The 25,362-nt window shown below is 40.7% G+C and overlaps 1 protein-coding gene and 1 long non-coding RNA gene across 2 annotated transcripts in view; both read left to right on the forward strand.

The window, feature by feature from the left end:
- The window catches only part of CRYL1 (crystallin lambda 1), a 50,746-nt gene that overhangs the window by 21,656 nt on the left and 3,728 nt on the right, over positions 1 to 25,362 (forward strand). The window contains exons 4-7 of the mRNA XM_064409269.1: positions 257 to 418; positions 4,403 to 4,597; positions 12,814 to 12,919; positions 24,972 to 25,078. Coding sequence (XP_064265339.1) covers positions 257 to 418; positions 4,403 to 4,597; positions 12,814 to 12,919; positions 24,972 to 25,078 — 570 coding nt within the window. The remainder of the gene's footprint in view (positions 1 to 256; positions 419 to 4,402; positions 4,598 to 12,813; positions 12,920 to 24,971; positions 25,079 to 25,362) is intronic.
- Positions 4,615 to 9,188, forward strand: LOC135294250 (uncharacterized). The gene is made up of 2 exons (XR_010356386.1): positions 4,615 to 6,505; positions 7,079 to 9,188. It is a non-coding gene; the product is annotated as an uncharacterized LOC135294250 (long non-coding RNA).

Genomic DNA, 25,362 nt, shown 5'->3' on the forward strand with positions numbered 1-25,362 from the left:
TTTCTTTTGCATTAAATCTGTAGGATGTGGTGGTCCATCTTCTGCTGTACATAAACTCTTGGGCTTTCCATTTCTTTAACTATGGGAAGATATTTTTGTGTTACTGGCTCACTGGTATATCTAGGCTGATTAAAACAGATGGTTTATGCTGAATTCCTAGGTGTCAGTCTAGGATGGGATCAGTGAAATCTGAGATGTATAGATAGATACTATTGAACTGCATGATTTCTAATAGTGTATTTTGGTTTTATTCCAGGAATGTACTCCAGAGAATCTGGAACTGAAAAAGAAGATTTTTGGTCAGTTGGATCTTATTGTGGGTGACAGTGTTATCTTGAGCAGCTCAACCTCATGTCTCTTACCCACCAAATTGTTCACTGGCCTTAAACATGTCAAGCAGTGCATCGTGTCACATCCTGTAAGTACAATGGCATGTTTCCTTTTTGTGTAAACTGCATCCCAAACTCTTTCCTGCAGTCTGAAAGACTCAGAAGGGTATTTGGGGCTCTTGTGTGCCATTGTTAGTGTGCAGGACCAATTTTTCAAAAAAGCTGTAGTTCGGTTATTCTGCAAGCAGCAGCACTAAGGTACAAAATTGAGGGGATGTTGCATGCTGTTGGATCAAGGTATGTTCTGTGTGAGCTGTTGTGCTCATTGGTGTGTATTTCTCAAACTACTGGCTTTCGAAATGTAGGAATCCTATGTTTTGGGTACAAGCTCATAACATTGCTACTTTATTCTTGTGTCATTGGTAGTCTTTTCTAGTAGCCTTTCTTAGCTTCTGTTGGGTAACAGTAAGAATCCAAACACTGAGCTGCATGTGCTGGTCAGGCTATATTGATAAAAGATGGGAAATTTAGACTCCAGTTTCTTCAGACTTGTGATGCAGAAGCAATATTCCTTAATTTCTGAAAGAGGAATTAAAGAATGATGAAATGGAACAAATTGGACTTGGAGCTGAAGTTGCATGCTTCATAACCAACTGGGACAGGGCAGTGATGCAAAAATGGAATGACTAGAGGTTGCAGCAGAACCTCAAAATGGTCAAAGGCACTTGTGAGCTTCTGTAGAGGTCTGTTTGGAACTGCCAGACAGCAGTTTATCACATCTCTCCTCAGCATGGAAGAGCATTTTATCTTGATCATCACTGAGATCCTTACTGCTCCTGTTTTCCACTATTCAAGAAGCTAATGAATTTGTTAAACCAGTGTTGGTGGGTGGTCAGCTGGTCAGTTAAAGAGAACTGTTGTCATGAAGAGAGGCGCTGCCCTGGTCTCTGCAGTTTGGTAACTACATGATGTCTCTCCAGGGCATCCCTCAGAGTGTAAAGTAAATGTCAATTCCCTGGGCATGCACAAGAGTACAAAAATACAGCACTACTTTACTGCAGTGTCTCTACAGCTACCTGTAGCCTCCTGCTGTAGGGTCAAAGCATTTGATCAGTGTCTTTCTGATACCCCTCCACCACCACTGTGCCTTGGGGTGCCTGCGTGGCAAAGGGAACAAAAGGCTTGGTTTGGTTTGTTTCTGTACAACAAGTTTTCAATCCCTTTTAATTATAAAAGTGTCAAATTTCAAAATGTGTATCTGTGCCTAGATCTAGCCTTTCTCTAGTCTAAAATTCAATAGTTTCTTATCTCTTATTTCCAGGGTTGTAGTTTTCTCTAGTGCAAGAGAAGAGATTGTCTCTTTAACATTTCTATATTAAGTAACTCTATATTAAGCAATACCATTTCTTTTTTTTTAACCAATTCCTGTCTGTGTGACTGTCAGTCTTTGATTTTACTGTACTCTTTCTTACTGTTTTCCCAAGCTGGTCTGTACCAGTTGACTTTGTTTAGTCTGAACTGCAGTCTTTGTAGCAGCCACTTCTGAAACCAGGTTTTATCAGATCTGGAAAGGTGGTCTCTGCATAAACATTTTCTACATTTCTGTTGTAAGTATATGTATTTTGTCAAAACGAACGCTCTGGAGTACCTTAAAACGTCTAATTGTTCCCAAATGGCTTTGCAGTCCAAATGAGACTGTTTTTTTAGTAATCTCAGCTTCACTCAGCTGTACTGAGTGTACCAAAGAAGCTGTAAACCAATGTACTCTTCCAGGGGTCTTTCTGCATCTGCATCAGGAAACATGTTGCTTTGTAGTAGTAGTTGGCTTTGGGTGGATTTTTTGTTTTGTTTTATTTTTTACTAAGATCTTGAACACAATAGTAGGATTTGGTGGCTGCAGGAAGCTCTGCAAGACAGTGAAAACAAGTGTGGAATTTGATACATCAGAAGAATTAAAAGCTAAAGTTGTAGAGCCTCTGGCGTGGGTGAGGGTGTTGAGATAAAATGAAAGGAAGTGCCCAAAGGGCAGAAGCAGCTCATCCCTTTGCTTAACATGGTTCAGTAATTAGAAAAAAAAAATCTCACAGCACAGCTGTATGATCGAAATGCACACAATACTTATGTTACAGTACAAAACAGGTGCTGCTGTTCTCTGAAAGCAGTCTCAGGCAGTGGATCAATAGATGTCTGCTGCAGGGTGGTTTTCTTCTCATGTACTGTGTATGCCTGCCAGATCACACAACTAGATATATGGGGCTAGAGGAGGCTGTGCCACTGAGTGAAGTCCCCTGGTGTACAGGAATCCCTGCAATCAAATAACTTTAAAACTGCATTAAACTCTCTCAGATTATTTTTTTTAACTCCACTGCTCCTCTTAGAAATTGTTTGTGTCTTCTAATTTTTGTTGCAATCTTCTCACTGGTCTATTAAAATTAATATTTATGTTTGTTGACAGCTTTTCTGTAACTTAATTCTTTTTGGTGTTTTCTTTGTCATCTCCTTTCTTAGCTGTGATTTGGTTATGCTAAGGTGACCTTCTGTTCCCTGAAATACTTCTCATTTTTAGAAACTTTCCCCCATTCCCTATTTCAGCTATGTTCTACCACTTTCCGTTTTTACCAGTATCTATTATCTCACTCCTGAAAAATTGTCTTCCTGTGTCTCCTCAGTGTGCTCATGAACACACCCATATGCTGCCTGTGCCAAGTTCATGAAATGGAATACTTCAATAAGACCACTGTTAACAGCAATCTTCGAAGAGATTTTTAATAGCCTTAGTCTCTCTCAACAATTAACTTGTCCTCTGCCTGGAACCTGTGCTATACTTAAGGGTTAGACAAGCCTCAGAGAATGTCTTGGTGCTTGCAGTGTTGTGGGTCTTGCTCAATTGCCTGGCACCACGGCATGGTGTCCACTCACTACACTGTTCTCAGCATTGCTGGTGGCACTGCCACAGATACTGGTGTGAAAGGGGCTATGTTGGGACACAGGGCCCTCTGAAAGGAATGAAGTATGTTACATCAGTATTAGAGCACATGTCAGACCCTGCAGGAGAGGGAACCATGGAAATACTGAAAAGAAAGAATATGCAGAGAGGAAAGGCTACTTGCACATTCCTGTGACTAATTCCTGTCCTTGCATTTACAAGAGCACGGTTAAGAGTAGTTGACTATAAGGGAGCATGATGAAAGAATCAGTAGTTAATTACCATCCTTCAAATGTCAGTGTTATTCCTGGTAGTAATTTATTATATGTTAGCCCCTTCTATTGCCTGGAGGTAGATGGAGAGCTGAATTTAACACCTTTAAGAGTACAGCTGAAGGACTGCTGCTTTGGAAAGAGAATGCATGCAGCTTAACTGTCTTTAACACTATGACCTGAAGAACTTTTAGCTGTTTCCAGGATGTTCTTTAGGATTTTTTTGGTTTGTACTTCAAAAATCCATAAAACAAAGGTCTTGACTTGATGAGAAATTACACTTGGGAAGAGTCAGGGAGAGGTAATATTTTTTTTTCTAAGTACAGTGTTTGAAGGTAACCTGTTCTGCAACATTTTCAAAGTATGTTTTATGTGATATCTGTTACTGTATTTAGCATATATTTACAGGCTTGGGCCAGTAGCTGCTTATCTGTTAAGTGTTGCATCTTACAGGTGGTGTTTAGCAATACTTCTTTTATAAAGTTCCTGAGTGTCTAAAAGGAAATGCCTTACTTAATTTGGAAAGACAGGTGGTGACCATACGTCTTACAACAACAAACAGCCTCAATATTGAGCAAACAGTTCCTCAAGTCAGAATATAAGTCTTCTAGTACTGTTTGAGTGCTGTCATCTCTGGTGTAGCTCCATGAATTTTGCTGGGGTTAAACAGAGTTTGATTTACTGCAAGTTTAATTATTTCTTTTAATTTGAGTTAATGCACCAGCTTTTATTGGATTAGTGAAGTCTTACAGCAAGCCTGATATTCAGACCTTGAGTTCTCTGGAAATTACCCAAGCTAGTGCCAGCTATAAAGATGCTTTATATTAACTTGTTCTGTTGGTGGCTGATGTTCTTCTTTTGTCTTTTTTCTCGAGGTAAATCCACCTTACTTTGTGCCATTGGTTGAAATTGTTCCTCATCCAGAAACAGATCCTTCTACCACAGAGAGAACATATGCCCTGATGAAGAAGATTGGTCAGTCTCCTGTCAAACTAAACAGAGAAATTGAGGGGTTTGTTCTGAACCGACTGCAGTATGCAGTGATAAGTGAAGCTTGGAGACTTGTGGATGTATGTATATTTTTTTTTTCAGTACTTGGTCAGTTCTGTAGAAGTGATAAGTGAGATTGTATATTTAAACACCCTTTAAATTTGTGTCATCTTTGTTCAGCTGTCCCTTATGAACATAAAATGTTTATTTAAATGTAAATTAAGCCCAGTAAGAACTGATGTCAGTTATAAAAAGCAAAGACTGACAAAAACAAGGTGATATGCAATGGTAAAAATTATTCTTTATCCTGCTTTCTTTTTTCAGAATACTGTTATTTTCAGGGCAATCAAAAGAATTATTTTAAAAGCACAGGAATCAAAACACCAATTTTTCTTTTTGTAGGCATCTCATCATTTAATTTTTTTTTTTCTAGTGTCGTTGGCTTACTGTACAGTGGTCATTAAAATATTTTAAATGGTTTTCTCTTTGGCCTTTCAGGAACTGCACTCACAGGTTTAACTGTTACTTGATACTTGTAGGTAAAGACAGATTTCTCCTCCTCCTGCCCATTCAGACTTCTAGCTGAGAATCATTTGTTTGTGTGCCTTCAGTTTTTCCCACAGTTAGCTGCTCTGATCTGTCAGCAGGAGCTGAGTTAGGAGTCTGTGGCTATTCTCTTGAGAAGAGTTTCAACTGAACTTTAATAGGACTTACTTTCTTGTTGTGGAGTGTTTTGATTTTTCAAGCTGTTTAAAACAACCATGTGCACAAATGCAGGTAAAGATCTTAAAACTAAGGTAATATTTCTATAAACAAAGCAACTCTTTGCAAAGAAGTGTTTAAACATAGTTGCTGAACTGATTTTGCTTACCTGTAGTTGGATTTCATTAGCCACATAATATAACAATAGAAAGGAGGTGGTGAATAATAATAAGTAAAACAACGTTGTAAGGAAGGAACTGATCTACTACTGGAGATGTTTATTTAAATTTTTTAAACGGCTTCTGTTGTTAAACTTTTAATACAAAGTCTCAAGTTTATGGTAAGAAAAACACCTTCAAAAAGCTGTGATCATGTTGGAAAACGTAGAATAGGAAAGACAGTAACATACAGTCACAGAATAGTTTGTATTGGAAGGGGCCTCTGGAGATCTAGTCCCAACCCCTACTACAGCAGGGTGCACGGGATCACGTCTAGGTGGGTTTGGAATAACTTCAGAGGAGAACATTCATTCTCATTGGGCAGCCTGCTCCAGTGCTCTGTCACCCTCAAAGTAAAGATTTTTTTTTTTATTTCCTATTCAGATGTAACTTTCTGAATTTACAGTTTGTGCCTGTTGTCCCTTGTGGACCAGTCACCCATAGTCAGCACAGGTGTTCAGGTAATGCCTCAAAAATCTAACAGGATTCTTTTGCATCTCTGAGAGGATAAACTCAATGGTGGAATCCACTGCCATAGTAACCTAGGGTGCTGAAAATGGATCCAGGGATCATTTAGACACATTCATGTTGGACTGTGCATAAGCAATCTCTAGCTTCTAAGTCTCAAAGATTGGACTGCTGGGAACTGAGGCAGTACAGTACATATCCCTGAAAGTATCATTCTCTGTTTGGTCTTGTTGTGGAAGGAATTTAAGAACGCTTCATGGGCTGCTGTTGGAAAGGAACTACTGAGTTGAGGCAAACCTTTAGTATGAACCTGCTGTATGGATGCTTTTGTGGTAGTGGTGGTGATGTGAATAGTAATAGTGCTTGAAGGACTGACAGATATAGAGAGTTGCTTTTGTCGTAAATCAAAATTTCTGAGTTGTTCTGTTCTTGTATAATTTTATTGCATCTCAGCCAAATACACATTTAAACAGTAACAACTTTGGTGGCCATATTTCCATTCCAGAAGCCTGAACAATAGCAGCTGTCAAAGGTGTATAGTTTCAGCTGTGTGACTTCAGGGTGCACAGTGCCTTTGATGGGAGGAGAATCACTGCATAGGTGAGAATTGCAGGCCTGGGCCAGTTTGTGTTTCTACTGTTGTGCTGCCAACTTAGTAATTTTTATTGCAAGTTATGTTCTTTTGGTGTATTCCACTTTCCAAATGGGGAAACATAATTCTTGCTTCTGATTGTGAAATCACTTTCCCATTCTTACTGTTGAAAACATCAATCTCCCCAACTCTGTCTTTGAGAGACTCCTAAAAATCAAGTTTTACTCACATTGGTTACCTCTCAAACAAAGGTTTTCATTACTCTGAGAAGCACTGGGGGATTGTTGTGTTGTTTTGTTGGAGTTTTTTGTTGGTTGGTTGATTGGTTGGGGTATTTTTTTGGTTTTTTCAGTCAGTTGAGCTTACTTCATTAAAGAAACTAGTGGAACTTTCTCCAGTAGAACTACTAATGTCCTGTTAAGGTCATTGGTGGTAGGACAGACATGCAGTACAGATGTTCTTACAACATTTATCTTGAAAACATTATAATAAATAGGCTGATTAGCTTGCAGAATATGTTTTAGTTCCCATATCTGTCTGGAAAACTGACAACCTGTCAGTCTTTCTCTTTTCATTAGCAGTGCTGTGTTGGGATGGATGAGACATGGGTGAGGAGTCATGTTATGGGAGAAAGACTCTGATACAGAGCATGACAGTAAAGATGTGGCTGTGTAGAAGGAAATGTGGTAAAGATATCTACTTGCTGAATGCTGTGTGGGGCTAACCGACTTCTGCCATGTGGGTCCAAGAGTAGGAAACACTTTTAACACAGCCAGAAATCTGAGGTAAGGCTCTGCCAGCCCAGAAATCTGGGTGCAGGCTCAAGACTCTACATGGTGCTTAAGTTGCATGTGACATGGATGCCAGAGCATAATTCAGGGCAAAGAGATTAAAGTAGCAATGAGAAACCTGAATATTGGGGTACAGTTTGTCTTTGCTGAAGGTGCTAGGGTTCCCAGCTGCACAAACAGGGAGGCTGGCATTTTACAGCTGGGCACAAAATGAGTGCTTTGAATGCAGGACTGGTCTGAATGTGGGAGTGGAAAGTGTGGTGGTAAAGTGGTAAAAAATTAATAGGCTTGAGAGCTGAGATCCAATTTGTTGGAAGGTAGGAGAAGGAAAACTCATTTGGAGATGTACTGTTGAATGCTGAGAACTTTGTTTATGTGGATAATTAGGAATGTAGATTACAGAATGCAGAAGTTTGACTTTACAAGAACTTAGAAGCAAAGACCATGGATTCTTTATGGGTCTAAAAGATGTAATTCAAGAAAGTGTTTCTCTTTGAAGTAAGAGTGCTACAAAAAGATATTTCATTTTGGGTCTGAGTTAGTCTTTTAGTGACAAGATGTCTTTTCAAGGATTGATTTGACTTCCAAGTCACAAGCATTTGGGCAGTGCAGGTGTTTGTGGCAGGAAATTTTTGTATCAGTTATCTCTGTCTCCTCATGCTCCACATTCATTCCATGATAAAGCACATAGTGAGAGCACTCCCTTCCATCTCTTTAAGGTCATGTGTCTGAGAACTTTTTGTAAGACCTCATAGCCTATCTGAGACTGGCATTCATGTACGTTCTTATTTATGTATTCAGTTGTTAGGGCTCTGGTAGAAATGTTGCAAAGCTGAGAAAAATGAGAGTAGAAGAAGTTCTGTGAGATGTTGAGGTTGAAGATCCTTAGTCCTCTCTTATCAACCCAAAATTTTTATATTACCAGTTTGGAACCATTAGAATAACCTTTAGCCAGTAACAGGAAAAATACCTCAAACTGCTTTCTCTGTTATTCTCTGTTACCATTTATTTGCTTTCTCACATCTCCATTGACAGTGGTTACTGGTATGTCTGATTTTGTTCATAACTCTTGGAGAAGAAGCTTACTGCCTCTATTTGCCTGGGAAGCACACTGTGCACTGTAGACATCATTACTTTTGCACTTTTACCAGTACATTTTAGAGTAGTTTAGGATTATGTTGCAAGGGCTGTTAATTAAATAACTTGACTTTATTTTATTCTGAAAGTAAAATTTTGGTTAACGTAATCCCGAAAATAACAATCAGTTTCACCAACAATTCAGTTCAGGAGTCTCAAGCCTTAATGTGAGTAGCTATGATTGTCGTTTAACTATGGATCACTGAGTTAAATCTTACCTTTTTGAAATATTTTCCTGAGTATCACCTGCAGTTTGCAAGGAGGTCATAAAATACAGCAGTAGAGATAGCAGCTGGAGCATGACAGTTTTTTAACCTTGATACGATTTAGAAGTTTCAGCTGCTTTTAGGAACATGTTAAAACTGTTACAGGATGGATTGTATAAGTACTCTACTTATCTCTGCATAAGATTTTAATACTGTCTTAATGTGCTTTTTTTTTTAAGTGAATTTTCTGTTATGTTATAGTCATTGTAAAATATGAGAAGAACAGGCAGCTCTTCAATTTTTGTTAATCTTTTGGAAAATAAAGTCATGGTTTGGCTATGTGTCCATTTTAGTTTGTTTTTGTGGCAATCAGGTGCAATGGCTTCAATCATTAATTTATGTACCTCTCTTTTCTCAAGTGACTAGCTCACCAGACTTTAAATGTTGGCAAGAGTTTTAAAGTCCAAATTCCTTACTATTAATTATAGTACAGTGTTATTCAGACACATTTTCCAAAAGATTGAATATAAGGTATAGGATTAAATATTTAGTTACAGTGCCTCATGAATGGGGAAATATCATAAAAAGGAAGTTTAAAGGGACAGGAAGAAAAGTAGTGTTGATACTAAGTGTTTCTTACAGTGTGAGGTGAGTGACGGTGCCATGGAAGAAGGAAGATAAAGGCCAGCAAAGCAAGGAGGTGTGAAGTGTGTAGGACAACAAGTTTCTTAAACATTATGAAATGAAAAGATGTAGAGAGATGTAGGAGAAAAGTCATCCACTCAAAATGACAGGACTGGAAAAAGATCTCATCAGGGTGGAAGGGACTTGATTGAAGTGATAGTGAAGAGGAGGGTGTAACAAGTACTGCTGAGACAGAATGCATGTATTGTGGCAATCAGAGAAAAAAAAAGAAAGAATACTGAATTTGGGAAAGAGAGGATGAAGTAGCAGATTTGGAAACAGAAAGTATGTGGTCCAGGAGACAGTGAAATCCAGAACAACTCTTTAACAGACTGGAGTGAGTAGGAGAACGTGATGAATTGGTAGAATCATAAAAAAGTAAGATTGTGATGTTTTTGTTCACTACATTTGGTATGATTACAAACCAAGTCCATGACAGAAGTTGCAATGTGGGTGTGACTCAGAGATGAAAAGAGAGATTGCTGATTAAAACCAAGCAGGTTGGGTCAGATCCTAATGCTGGAGACTGCAGAACCACCACAGGTTTCTTGAAAGGTGAAAAGGGTCCCTGCATAGGGAGAAGCACTAATAAAGTACCAAAGGTTCATTAGGATAATCTTGTGGTATCACTGGAGGTTAGAATCTTTAGGAAAATGAGATTGTGGTACATAAATGTTGTCATAAGAAGTGTGGAGGATTCTGAGATAGTCTAGATTTTGAAATTTGACTGGACATTGGGATCACTGAGGATTTTGGTGGAATTTATTTTAAATCTTAATTCTATAGCTGTAAGAGCTTCTAGTGAACTCCTACCATATTTCCTCTTCCCTCTGACAAGTGCTGGAGGCAGAGGCTTACCAGAAGGGTAATCCAGGATGAAAAATCCCCTTGGGAAGATTAATTCACACCTACACTTAGTGAAACCAGATAGGAACTCTTTCTTGTTTAGTTCTTAGCATAAACATCAATCCTTGTGGAAGACACCTTGCTGACCTTGCAGCCTGGTGAATCATTCCACCAACTGATGATCTCCTTACCATAAATGGGAGTAGGGTTATTGCCTAGGGTAGAAATGTCTAACTTCTTTATCATTTATGTGTTCTAGTTTATAAAGAGAAGTAAGAGACTTTTCTTTAGAAGGGTCTTTTTGACAAGAAGAAGCTGAGCTCGTTTGTACAGAACACTGTGTTCCTCAGCTGAAGGGATCTGTCATGCTTTCCTTCTGGTAGCAACAATTTTTGCCTTTTAGCAGCTGCAAACATCAAATTGCACTATAGTCAAAAGGCCAAGAGCAAAACACTCATGATTCTGAAGGCACCTGGTCTTCAAATAGATGAGGACTATGGTATCCAAAGAAACTAAGTTAGTAATTTGAAAATTAATTTGCAATTATTCTGAAGTGCTTCAAGAGCCTGTTAACTCTTTTAACATCATGTTTACAGTTTTTAACTGCCGCTGTGGTTCAAATGCTTGTCTGTAATTTGTGGTTAGTCTTTTGTCCACAAATCCATGTCAGCCAGGGAAGGCAGGGGGGAACCACTCATCAAGCACAGCTTTAGTAGCACAGCTCATTGTTTGGATGAAGCACTCCCCACAGAAGAACACTTTTGTTGACTTTGCTGATGTTGTTCAGAGAAGTTGCATTGCCATGTCAGGGGAAAAAGCTTTCACAGAATCTATGGTGCCTGTGTTAGTTATCCTGATGCTGGTCTGTAATCTGAATTCTCTCTGAGGTTTTTGTTTAGTCCTGTCTGCCTCTAGATGAGTTACCTTACCATGTCTATGCATTCCCTTTAATTTCAAAAAAATAATGCTTTCTTATCCCTGCCATTTTATGGCTTATAGTTAGGAGAACTGTGTGTTCCATATATGGTACATAGGTCTTAATAGTTATGTCAGTGTTTCCTTTTCAAAGTAGAGTTCTGTAACAGGGATTCAGACCGGCTTGGTTGATAGGAACAAAGCCTACTAACAGGCTGAGTCTTGAGGTTGTCTTACAGAAGTCTCAGTTTAGGCCTGAGATGATGAAACTTGATGTCTGTGGCCAGTAGTAGAAGTTATGTTGATTTGTGGCTTTTAAGTTTCTTTTAAAGTAGCAGTAGATTATGTAAACTGTGGACACAGGAAGACACTGTGGGTGAGATTCAGCTCATTTAAGATGGGATCTTGAAAATGTAGACAGTGATATTTAGGCTTCTTACTCATCTTTCAGTTGGTGAGGAGAATTAGGCCCTTTTAGGACACAACTCATCTTACCTATTCTAGATGCCTGCTTTAGGATGCTGATTACCTTTTTCCCCTGGTGATTATAAAGAGTCTAGATGTCTAGCTCAGATGGCAATGTCTACTACAGATCAGAAGAGTTGTCCTCTGTGCCCGTAACTGTAGCCCATGACTGCATGATACAAAGGGGCATTCAGACAGGGCCTTGCAAGAGAGAAACTTAACAGAAAATGATGTGGTTTTGTCCAAGCAGATGAGTAAATGAGTATGAGTACTCTGAAGCTTAAAGGGCCTCATTAAGGAAGAGGCATTGAGTAGGCTGAGCACCTCAGTGTATGGTAAAAAAATAAATTAGAAGCAGTTCAGCATCTCTTCCACCTTCCTACCCAGAAGGAAATGTTTTCATGTCTCTGGGAATAAAGAGGACAACTTCTCAAAACCTGATGAAAGTGGTTAGAACAAGTCTTCATTAATTAATATCTTTCTAGTAGGTGGAGAACAACCTCATGTAATAAATAGTATTCTTCTCAAGTAAATCACTTTTTACAAGCCTTTCTGTGCTTGCCCCAGCCTGATGGAGGCATTAGCTTTCTTGTAAGTGCTGCATGTGGGTGGAATAGCAATGCTCCACTTTTAACACAAGGAGAGCTTCATTTTTCTTGCTCCATATCCTGCCAGCTCTTGGGATGTGAGGCTGTCAATGAACTCAAGAAACCTGGGAAGGTTGAGGCTGAGTAGGTTGAATGCTGGATGAGTTTTGTGAAGGGAGTGGCAATTGCATTGTCTGTGTGTTTGGACCCAGCCTTTTTTGCAGGTGGCCTCAGGAGCAGTACCAACTGGTGCACCACCATTCTGCTAACTGGGACTCTGCCCAAAAATCCAGAACTAAGACAATATGAAGGGAGGTGTAACATTTAGCCAAAATTTTTCTATTTAAAAGGGTTGGTATAGTACTTGGATTTGATATAAACTCTTTAGGCCGTGTGCTATTAAGAGTGTCATGCTTGCTTTCTTCTCTGATTCTCAGTTTCAGGGACTATGAAGTACAGTCCTAGAGACAGGAATGAATGCTTATGCTGAACTGTAGGAGGGCTTGCATAGTAGATGGACATTCTGGCAAACAGTTGTGTTTTTCTCTTTGAAATCTTAACTGCTATTTCTAGCCTCAGTTTTTATTACTTCCCTAATTTTTAAATGATATATTAAAAAATGGGAAATTTTGTGTTAAAAGCAAACATTCACCAGTCTTCCTTCCTGTTGTATTTTGCTGCTTAGGAAGGAGTAATATCTCCTACTGATCTAGACCTTGTGATGTCTGATGGATTGGGAATGCGATACGCGTTTATTGGACCTCTGGAAACCATGCATCTTAATGCAGAAGGTAGGTAGTGTAAAATGTTATGAATATGAAGGGAAGGCTTGCTTTGCACAAGACAGTGGAAATGTTATGTAACAAACTGTGACTATAACTTGTCTCTTTTTTTAATGTAATGATAAGGAAAATGTATTTAAAGTGTGACGTCAGTGGAAGGAAATGGATATTGATTATCCTGTTACAAATGATCAGATGAAAGATAAAAACCTATCAAAACACTAGCTGTGTAATAAATTTTTTCCAAGATTCATCCCATCATACTTCGATAACATTGCTGTAGCCATAGTTCAGAACCATCTGAGTGTCAGATAAAATAAACTATTGAAAACATTTAGCTGATAAAATCCAGTGTCAACAGATGAATACCCCCTGCTGCTGAATTTGTAGCAAAGCTGAATTTGTAAATATCCCTAGAGTTGCTGTGCTTTAAGCTTATGTCCTGAGTGAAATTAAATTACTTTTGTCAGCAAAACCCTGTGCATACAAAGCTGACTTGACAAAACAGTCAAGTAACAGTTTGACATCTGCCATGCATAATTAATTCTTTTAGATGTTTTTGAATAGTATATGTGAATCCCAGGTAAATAAAAAGTGAATTGCATAAAATGAAATAAAAATTATGGATCAGCGTCACAAAGGTTTGAGCAAAGACTTCAACAAAACACGAAAACTTCAAAAAGTTAAGATCAAGTAAATACTAGCTCTTTATATTATGGGCAGTGTCTTTATTTTGCTTTTGTATGGTCCCTGACATGGTAGGCTCCTGCTCTGCTGCTGGATCTTCTAGGCAGTGCTGCAGTACGCTTGTGCACTGAAACATTTCCCCAACAGCCCCTTGTTGGCTGGCTCAGTAACTTGGGTTATGAGAAGTATTGCTTCATTCAGGCACTTGCAGATGCATTGTCTCTGAGTCTAGAGCTGCTCCTGGTTACGTGCTCACAGAGTGACTCAGCCTCTTGCACTCATCAGTTTAAATGAAAATTGCTGATGTCAGGACATGTGGTGGCTTATGTTCATAGTTCTGTGCCAGTGCCAACTTCTCTTTGGTTGCCCAGTATTGCTTCACATAATGTGGAATAATATGGACCTCCTCTTCATTGCCAAGGATTTGCTTGACTAACCTGATCTCCTTCTAAATCAAGATGATCTGCTTAGTGGATGAGGAAAAAGATATTGTCTGCCTGGATTTTAGTAAAGCCTTTGACACCATTTTCCACAGCATTCTCCTGGAGAAACTGGCTGCTCACTGTGTAAAAGACTGTCTGGATAGCTGGGCCTAGAGAGAGTTGGGGAATGGAATTACATTCAGCTAGGGGCTGGTCACAAAGTGGTGTTCCCCAGGGTTCAGTGCTGGGCCCAGTCCTGTTTAGTATCTTCATGGATCTGGATGAAGGGATCAAGTGTGCCCTTAGCATGCCCTTAGTAAATTTGCAGATGACACCATGTTGGGTGGGAGTGTTGATTTGCTGGATGGCAAGAAGGCCCTGCAGAGTGATCTGGACATGCTGGATGTCAAGACCAATTCCATGATGTTCAGCAAGGCCAAGTTCCTGGTCCTGCCCTTGGGTCACAACAACCCCAGGCAGTGCTGCAGGCTGGGGGCAGTGTCTGGGAAGCTGCCTGCTGGAAAAGGACCTGGGGGTGCTGGTCAGCAGCAGCTGAAGATGATCCAGGGTGTGCCCAGGTGGCCAAGAAGGCCGATGGCATCCTGGCCTGGCTCAGCCCTGGTGTGGCAGCAGGAGCAGGGCAGTGACCGTCCCCCTGTACCCAGCACTGCTGAGGCCACAGCTCCAATCCTGTGCTCAGCTCTGGGCCCCTCACTGCAGGAAAGACATGGAGGGGCTGGAGCGTGTCCAGGGAAGGGCAACGGAGCTGGGGAAGGGTCTGGAGCACAAGTGCTGTGAGGAGCAGCTGAGGGAGCTGGGGGTGTTCAGCCTGGAGAAAAGGAGGCTCAGGGGGACCTTACTGCTCTCTGCAGCTGCCTGACAGGAGGGTGCAGCCAAGTGATCAGTCTTTTCTTCCAGGTAACAAGTGATAGGACAAGAGGAAATGGCTTGAAGTTGAACCAGGGAAGATTTAGATTGGATATTAGGGAAAAATTCTTCATGGTAGGGGTTGTTAAGCATTGGAACAGGCTGCCAGGGAAGTGGTCGTGTCACAGTCCCTGGAGGTATTGAAGAGACATGTCCCTGACTGCCACATGGTTTGCTGGTGAACTTAGCAGTGCTGGGTTAACAGCTGGACTTGATCTTAGAAGTCTTTTCCAACCTAAAGGACTTTATGATTCTATGAAAGCCTTCTCTGATGCTTTGTACTAATACTGTCTTCTTTTTTATTAGCGGAAGGAAGTGGAGGTAGTTACAAGAAACTGCCTCTATTCTTTTCATTAGCCTGTCAGCTTCACCAGCTTCACAGCAGCTGCCTTTTTTTACAGCTATAAGATATTAGTTGTTCGTAGTGTTAAACTCTTTGTTAATCAGTGAGGAAGGATGAAGGAAGCATGTGAGAGAAAATAGTGTTTTTTGTAGAGTCCTTTTTTTTTTGTTTTGTTTTGTTATGGTGATGTGACACTGTTGTTTAGATTTGAATAAATTTATTCCAATTATTTTTTCTGAGATCAGTGTTTCTTCTTTCCCTGTGGGATGCATACATCAAGATCCTCCCTTAAACTTCCTATGAGTTAATGTCATTTTTTGCCTCTGTTAGTTCTTACATCCTTTCCTCCATATTCATAAATGATTCTATCAAACCTATAATCTAGGCCACTTTAGGTTACCATTTATTCAATGCATGAATATTAGGAATGCTGACTATATGGCAGTGAGCCAAGAGCCTTGAACATGGAATAAAATGACAGCACCAAGTCATTAAAAGAAGCAGAGACAGCAACAACAGTTTGAGGACTGAATTGCAACAGACAGGAAGGAAACTGCTTTGGGGAGGAATAAAGCATACCCAAACTGCATAATAATGTAAAGTTGATTGTTGATTTCATCAAATAAAATTAATTTTGGTATCTGTTTCAGATTTTAAGTTTGTCCTCTTATGATTTCACATGCCAGCATCACAACAAACGCTGTTATGTCTTTTACAAGGAAGATCAGTAGACTTCACTACAGTCAGTTTGCCTGTTCACTGTTGTGGGATTATGTTAGCAGACACAACATCCCACCTGTACATGTACTGGGCAATCTGTGAATATAGTGAAAATTGTCCACCCTCTGTGAGATTGCATCTCCTAATCTCCTGTTTCTTGAAAAATCTGGTTTCTTCTTTTTTTCTTTTTTCTTTTTTTTTTAAGACCTTGCAAGCAATCATCTGTAGAAGCAGAGGCTAGACTATAATATCCTGTGTGTTACAGTTTTGCAGCAAAAGCTCTTCATATGTATTTCACAATTGGCTTAGATGAGTTATTTTCTTAGTAGGCTAATTAGCGAGCTATAGTTGGAACTTGACCTAAACTGCCAATATTAGCAGAACAGCTGGATGGGGGGAGGTTGAAGGATCTTTGTTGCTGTTTTCTCTCCTGCATTTATATAAACACCATTCCAGGATTATATTCTACCTGCCACTCACTGAGGTATCCATACAAGTGTCTGTGGGACTTATGTGGAAATTTGGTCTGATGTATGGTCCCCACAAAGAAAGTACAAATATCCAGTAAGCTAGAAATGAGTCTTCATGATCAAAATTGTGTTTCTCTTACAGAAAGTGGCAATACTTGCTCATCTTAGAAGCACCTGCCAGGTGAATTGGTTTTGGGTGATAGGGGCAGAATGATTGTGCTGTGTGAAAAGCACAAAATATGAAAAGGAAAGAGTGGAGAATCATAAGTCATAGTTCAAAGGGAGGAAATTTTACTTGTTTTGTTTGGCAAGACATAGCCAAGAGTGGTTTCTAAGAATTATTCTAAACACATATGCTGGCTGGTTCAAGAGCAGATATTTTCATTGCTATGGCCACTACTTCAGTGCTGCTGTACAGGGAGCAAACCAAGCCTTAACCCCAGTTCAGGAGCTTTTGTACTGCAAGCTGGTCAGCAGGTGTGAGAACGTCTAACATAGTAACATCTAAGAAAAGGAAGACTGCCTTCTTTTCTGTCCAGTCTATGTGTTATGTTTTAGGATAATAAAATATCTCAACCCAATTCAGGATACTTATAAGAGGGTACTACTGAGATGGAGTATCACAGGGGTATATAATCATACAAACGCTTTTCATTTTCATAAACCCACCATATATTTCATATGTGTTTACATGCATTTAGTTCCCTTCCCATTAGGCTGAAGAAAGCAGTTTATAACCCTTCTAGAACTTCTGTTTGCCTCTGTGGAGCTGCAGGGCTTTTGTGTATGAAAGAGTTTATATGCAGTAAGTCAAGATGTGAATTTTTCAGAATACTGGCTGCTGTGCACCAGTTTCCTTCTATGGACTCTTAGGTGCAAAGTAGTTCCCCCTGCTTTCTGAAAGGAACACATGGCTTTGCACAGGAATTATTTGTCCTTTATTCTTCAAGTCATTATAGATGGTTCCCAAAGAACATGTCTTGATGCATTAATGAAAGAGTGTGAAGTGATCACCAAGTGGCTCAGACTGAGGAATTCATCCCAAGTTTGAAACTGATCTAAGAATAAGCAGTTCATAATGACTCAGTTTAATTCCTTGATCCAGCTCACAGCAGGCCTGCAGAAATACTTGTGCATTGCTGTTGAGATGATAACACTAGCACAACAAGAATAAAACTTTTTTTTTGGTGCTGCCACTTTTTCAGTGCAGTTCCAAGTATTTGTGCAACTAGAGCCCTAAGTGAACTCATGTGGCAATTAATGTAGTGTACAAAACGTCCTGTGAATTCACACCCTAGCTCAGAGCATGCATCTGTGTTCAGACACACCCTTGATGAAGATAGGATTACATTTAGAAAGTTGCCCTTGGAGGTGTAATGTCTGGAAATGTAATCCCTCTATCATGAAAAAATTTAGGGACTTTTGTTTCTCTGAACATAATATAACCATGTCAGATTCCTCCATGATGTTCCCTTTTTTCTGTTAAAATATGCCTTTTTTTTTCTGTTATCATCCATACTCATCTTTCCTTGCAGCCTCTTCTTAGATTTTATGTGCCAAAGTCAACCCCACCCCAGTCTTTTCAAATTGTTGATGCTATTGCGTCAGTGGCTTGACCATCATGCCTCCTCTCTTTGAGTCATTACCGTATATGCTGCTCATCAGGTTGAAAGTCATCAAGTTAATACTCAGTATGGTGGAGCACCCTCTCTTTGGCATGTTCCCTGTCCATGCCAGTGACACTTGCTTCTGACTCTCATTCTCTCTCACAAGTGTCTCAGTGCTTGCTAGGCTGGTTTACCGAGTTTGCTGGCTTGTATCCTTCAGTCCTCATGCCTGATGCCTTTCTCGAGAAGAGAAAGGAATGAGACAGCATACAAGAAGCTGATACTTTAAGGTGCTTACAAACTACAATGCATGAACATATTACATTTTATACTGTTGTGTTTTCACTTCACTTTTCCTACTGCTACAGTCGTTGTCCTCTTTATGAACTTCCCTTGTGTCTTCTCTTAGGGCAGTGAAGCACTTTATGCATGTTTCTAAGCCAAATATCTGTCCTGAGTTCCTTTTCCTTCATCAATACTGTGTTCACCTTGGTGATGCAACTAGAGCATTGCAGCAGTAACCATGTTTGTACCACACCAGTGCAAGTTCTCAGGTAAGGATCTGCAAACCTTAAATGTGGTTATTAGAACAAATTATTGTGGGATAGTTCATTAGCCATTTTGGAAACTTCCTGGACTCCCATCGAAACTGAATAAGCAGCAGCTTATTCCATTATTGGAGCCTTGTGTGTCCTAGATACATATGGGCAGCTGAAGAGCCTTGAATCAATGCCTTTGTCTTCCTTGTGGCAACGTGTTCTTGTAACTAGACTGTAGAACTCAAAAATACTGAGAGTTTGAGATTTTCAAGGAAAATAGATTATTCCCCTTTTCATTTCTATAATCCTGCCTATACTGCCCCCTTAGAACTTTTTGTAACTCATTCTTTTTCTTTCACCCCCCTGCCATAGCTGTGACTAACTGGTGGGAGGAAGATTCAGGAAACTTCTACCTTCCCTGGAGGTAGTTCTGTTTTGTGTTCATAGTTCTCAGTTGCCTGCTGCAACATCCGCTCCTCCCATGGCCTCTTTCCTCCAACATTGACTAGGTGAGTGTGTGCAGGAAAGGGGAAGGTTTACACAGGGAGCCAGCAAACCACACAGACAAGAGGAAGGTATCATCCTCTTCCTTTGTCCCAGATGCATCTTGTGTCATTCTTGTTCTCCAGCTGGAGATAGTGAGGCACAGTGTGGGCACAGCAGTGGCCTCCAAAGAGAGATGGTTGTTTTAATGAACCCCATTTGCCATCTTGCTGGTTTTCCATCTCCCAGGTGCTCCTGTCTGTTTCACACTGTTTGCCAATGCTAATTCTTCCAGCTTAAGCTGCTCCCTGGGTAGTATCAACAAGGATTAAAGAGATTCTGTAATATTTGTTTTCCTTCTTGTCCCTACGGTCCAGCCAAGGGCTCTTCTTATCCACCTTTGCAATAGCCCTGACCCTTGAACCAAAGGACTCGTATGTCTAAAGGCCTGGAGTCAAATATTTGCTATGAGTTTGCAGTTGAAAAGCAAAGTGATTTTTTCAGCAATATTCCCCATTGCTCAAGTGCCAGCTTCAAGAAGGCATTCAGTCAGTAGATACTGATTACTGGAATCAAATTAAAATTGTATTTCACGCTGGGAGAACTGTCTTGAGTTATTAATTTGAACTACTGATTTTTTTAATCCTTAAGTGAGAGTGTGTGTGTGTTCTAACTTTTGGTCTACTCCCTTGAGACTTGAAAGATTTTGCAGTGCCCACCCCCTGCTTAGCATGCAGCATATGTGCCTGCACATTACCATGTTAGCCACCATGTTGATTATCAGCTGTACTGATGCTGCTGCTCTTCTCTAGACCCCTAACTTTTTTCTCACTTTTTCCTCTTTTGCTGATGTTGTGTAAGGTTTCTTTTCATTCCTACATTACACGCAGTAGGTGAATTGTGCTACCCAGCCTGCATTAGGCACGTCTCTGCTGCACTGATGAGCTACACCCACCCAGAAATTGTTCTGATTCATTCAAGCAGTAGGTGAACTGCCAGTAGGAGCTTGATTTCCAGGTCTAGCTGGCTGAGTGAGCTTTAAAGGCCATTTCCAGCTCAGGAGTTCATACTCAGCAGGTAAATGGTTCAGCCATATCCAAGCATTCAGCTTTCCCAAGATACTAGTGTGCTTGGGGCTTGTGAAAAAGATTTCTGGTACACAGTCTTCTAGTCTACCTTCTCATTGCTACCACAGTCAGAACTATTCAGATATGTGGTATTATTGCACAAGCTTACCAGATGTTTGAAAGGTTCCCATTGACTTTTGGAAAAGTACCAAATCTAAAATAAGTGTCATAGACCAGTGTGAGCTGGGTAAACACCAGAATAACTGGTAACTGACACTGCTCAGTTTACCATTCCTTCTGTTGCCAGTTGCTCATGGGGATTTGCTTTAATTGTAATATTTGACTGAGTTGCCTTTGTTTATTTTGTCATTGTCCAGCTGGCAACAGCTGCTGGCAGAATAAATTTGCACTCTTCTGCATCAGCCATTTCTACTTCTGCATCTGGGAACGTTCTGTGATGTTGCATGATGTATGAACATTTTTGCTCAGACTCCTCACTATTAGAAGACAAAGCTCACATGAGCAAGTTGCATGTAACTGTCTCTGTTTTGTGGCTGGTGCATGAGTCTTGTAAAGCATTGTCTTGGGTTCCCAGGATTGCTCACATGGATAGCATGGTAGGTCAGTCTGGGTTGGCTTCAGGTGCTGAAGTCTGTGAGCCCAGCACTTAAAATGTAATAGGTAAACACTTATGGTAATGGCAGGGTATGGTCAGAAAAGCCTGGTAACCAGTGGTGCTTTCCACAGTGCTTGTGGAAGTGGATGGTGGTCTCTGCTTCTTCCCCCAGTGAAGAGATAGGATGATATCACAGCCTGTTCCACATCCCACAGTAATGCTTCTCTTCCTGAACCTCATTTCCTGCCAGGGATGTTTTGAAACCCACTAGGCAATCTGGAGGTTTCTGGCTGTATGCAAATCAAGAAAATGGAGCAAAAACCAAAGTACCTGTGTGATTAGCTGGCATTCCTTCTTGTGTTGGGGAAAACTGGAACGTGCCAGGTTGTATTCCAGGAATGCATGTGCTCCATGGGTAGATAACACAAGGAAACAGACTAACTGACTGCTGATTGTCATACTCTTGGCACCAAATATAGGTTCAAGCTATTTAATGAGGCTGTGGCTTTTCTCAGAGCCTCCTCCTTCCTTCAGATACTGGAGAATGTTTCTAGTCCATTTTTAAAGGAGTGGAATACTCTCAAATCTGTTTATGTTGCTCTTATGCAATGGACGTATTATCCTGTTCTGTCCTTTCAGTTGTTTAGCTGATGGTCATCATGACTTCAGAGTGCTGAAGGAAATTTAGTACTTCCTTGAGGCTTTGTTCTTTGAAAGTTCTTCTTTGGCCCAGAAACAAGTGTGTTCTCTATCCTCCTACTGACCTCAGAGGCCTTTCAGAAAGTCTGTACTTCAGCGATTTCAGCCGTGTTGAGCAATCTAAGTGGTGTAGCTTATGATACATAGTTGGCAGCAGTCAGAGGCTTCTATTCATTCATTCCAGCCTCAGCCATTTTAGGGTTAGACAGATGTGACTTCTAAGGTATTGATATCATACAGTAGTGTATTCCAGGGAACTGTTGAAGAAAGAGATCACTTAATGACTCATGACCTGATTTACATTCTTTAGTGTGATAGTCAGGCCTGCCCACTTATATTTCCTGCATTTTGTGGTTTGACAAGGCCATGAACAGTTCTTGTTCATGCTTCTCAGTTTGTACAATGTCCTGAGTCTTCATGGAAGAGTTGGTAACTGTAACTGCTTGCCTTTGTCTTTTGCATGTTCCTCCTCTTTGCTTTGATAACTAGCTAATAAAAATAGAATTAAATATGCAAATTCTTCAGTCTCTGTGGTTCTCAGAAGCCTTTAGTGGATGTCCAGAACTTATAAGGTGATCATCAGAATAATCCACATAGGTGTGATAGGCTGGACTTAATGATCTCAGTCTTTTCCAACCTAGTTGATTCTGTGATTTTATCAGTGTCAGCTTGCTTACTGCCAGATAAGCAGTGCTCATTTACTGTTGTGATGCAGTTTCTGACGACCTGATTGAGAATGGCTTATCCTTATCCTCTCTTGATTATGTGGTAGTTCATAGCACTAAAAAGTCTGCTAGATATGTATGTCTGGCTAAGTGACCGATTTATCTTTTTTGTGCACATATGATTTCATACTCTCTAGGGCCTCAACAATAGTTGTTTAGAGATTTCTACTGGAGCTGATGGGACCTGGGTCTTTCTGTAATTTAGCCAAGGTCTACTTAGCTGCCATTTTACCCATCATTACCAGTTAGATGGTTCTCAGGTTCTCTAACCATGTGTTTTAAGAGCTTCACAGATCCTCTGTGAAGGTCCTGAGGTCAGACCAAGCTCTCAGGTTTTTATACAGTCTTGAAAAACCCCAGAAATGGAGACTGCACAACCTCTGTGGGCAAACTGTGCCAGTGCTTGAGTGTCCAGTCAGAACTCCTCATATGAAGTTGTGCCTGTCATCCCTTGTCTTTCTGCTGCTTCACAAACATAAAGGGCCTGGCTCCGTGTGCTCGCTGACTTCCCCACAGGCTCTGCTGCAGCACTGCAAGCTGCTGTAGGATCCCCCACAGCCATCTCTCCTGCAGGCTGAACAAACCCAGATCCCCCAGCCTTTCCTCACAGGACAAGCGCTCCAGCCCCACCCCCCGCTCCCATTTTGGTGGCTTCTGCTGAAGTTGCTCTGTTTTGTCAGTGGTTTTTGTAGTGGGGAGTCCCAAACTGAATGCAGTATTCTGGATTCAGTATAATGAGTGCTGAGTAAAGGGTGTTAATCTCTTCCTTCAGTCTACAGTTAATTAACTTCAATCTGTTAACACAGCCTAGGCTGCTGACTCTCTTTGCTGCCAGGTCACACTGTTGGTTCCTGTGCAGCTTGCTGCCTGCCACTACCAGGAGTTCTTGGAGTTCACAAGCCTGTGTTGTTGCAAGGAGCTCTTCCTTCTGAGATGCAGGATCTTGCATATGTCCTTGTTAAAGTTTTATATTGGCTCATTCCTCCAACCTTTCTAAGAGCAGTCCTGCCCTTCAATGTATCAGCTGGTCCATACCCCTCTAGCTCCCACTCCTACCCAATTTGATGCTATTCGCAAACCCTATGAGGATGTTTTGTTAAGCAGTATGGGTCTCAGGACAAGTTCCTGCAATGCTTCATTTTTGCTGGCTCGCAGGTGGAGTGCAATCCATTAACCACTACCTCTAAACCTACATGTCCAACCCATTTTTTGTCCATCTAGTTGTCCAGACACAAACCCTAATGTCCTAGCTTTGATACAAGAATATCATGAAAGATGCTTCAAATGGCTTTCTAAAGTTGAGGTAAATGATATCCACTACTTTCCTATTTTTCACAGTTTTTTAACCACAGAAGGCAATGAGGTCAGTTAGACATGATTTACACCATTGGAGACTACGTGCTCATGGTCACAATCACATTCCCATTCTTGTGTCCAGGAATTTCTTTCAAGAGGACTTGCTCTTTGATTTTCTTAGGAACAGAAGAGAGATTGATTGGCATGTGATTTTCTTTGTACCTTTTTTGAAGGTGGGTGCAATGTTTGCCTTCAGTCATCTGCAGATCTCATGATGACATTGGTGCATTGACTGACTTAATGTTTAAAGTATGGTAGAAAACAGACTTGCAAGGGCATGCTAGTAACAATAAGGGCTATTACTAACTGTAGAAGTCCATCTTGTTGCCCTTGATATCTTTGCAAGTTTCAGATGGAGCTGATCTTTGGCTTTCCTGACACCATTCCTACATGCCCAGGTGGTGTTTTTCAGCTTCTTCTTTACAGCCTATCCCTGCTTCCACCTGCTGTATGACACCTTTTTGCACTGGAGTTCATCCAAGCAAATCTCTTGATACATGTACTTGTCTTCCTGAATATCAGGATGGACTGTTCCTGCTCTTGGAGCAGTGCTTTACTGGTCTGTCCACAGGCTCTCACTCAGCCAGTCATCCTTCCCATGGAATAGCTCCAGAGATCTGAGCTGCCCCATTACAGACATAGCACACCTCTCCTTGTCTTTCGTGCAGTGTGTATCTCTCCAGTTGTGTGAGCCATCCCCACACACTTCGGTTACCCCTGATATAAGTTTTTTCTCACTAGATGGGCCAGGGTTTTGGCAAAGATGCCTTTTCTCCACTGTGTCAGGTGAACCCTGTCTCCCCCTAGAAGTCCTCAGCCATCAGAGAGGGTTAAAAAAGCCAAATGCCTGTCTCTAACCCCAGTTAGGGGTTGCAAGATGCTGATCTGCAAGATCCATCTGTTCCTCCTTTAGCTTTTTTCCTTCACTGGAGGCCACCTGTGTCTCCATGCCTTTGACGCTTTCCCCCTGAGCAATGTTATCCTTGATACACTCCAGGTTAATAAATGGAAGTAATGACAGGAATGCTTCAAGATCCGACACACACTGACCGGGAGGAGAGGTGAGAGCATGGTCCCTGGTCAGGGAAGCTTTCTGGTCACAAGTAACAAAGCACAGGTATATTCATGGTCATGCACTACACCCTCACACGGCATTTTCTGCTGGTGTGTGACATTCATTGGTTTTGCAATGCAGCTGTGTCCTAAATAATTTTTTCGTGAACCTTAATGGAAATGGGGTGGATAGAATCCATTTTCCCTAGCTGACAATTAGGAGTCTTAATCATAAGAGCAGAGCATTTTTGGGGTCTCTGATTTAAGACAATGCTTTAGCACAGGCAGCCTTACTGACTTTAACTAGGAATTTCTGTTGTAATGTAACTTTTCACTCTTATTTTCAGGTGTTTCAAGTTATTGTGAAAGATACGCTGAAGGAATGAAACTTGTTCTGAACACCTTTGGGCCAGTTCCAGAATTTTCAGGTGAAACTGTGCAGAAAGTCAATCAGGTAAATATGGAGCTGATAAAAACAGTGACATTCAGAACAAAGAACGTTAGTTTTTATTTTTACATATGTGCTATTTCAGTTTACTGCTTATAGTCTGTATTTATTGTGTGAATGTGTACTTTAAGGGAAGAGATCAGTACAGCATGCACGTGAGTCCCTTTTGAAAGCACTTGGACAATACATCATGGAAGAGTGACCTAGCAGTCACATTATTACCAGAAGCATTATTACTAGACAGAGGAGTCAGCTGCTAACAGCTGTGGGTTATTGACATTTTAATCCTC

The sequence above is a fragment of the Passer domesticus genome, chromosome 2, assembly GCF_036417665.1.
Source record: "Passer domesticus isolate bPasDom1 chromosome 2, bPasDom1.hap1, whole genome shotgun sequence".
Classification (NCBI taxonomy): Eukaryota; Metazoa; Chordata; class Aves; order Passeriformes; family Passeridae; genus Passer; species Passer domesticus.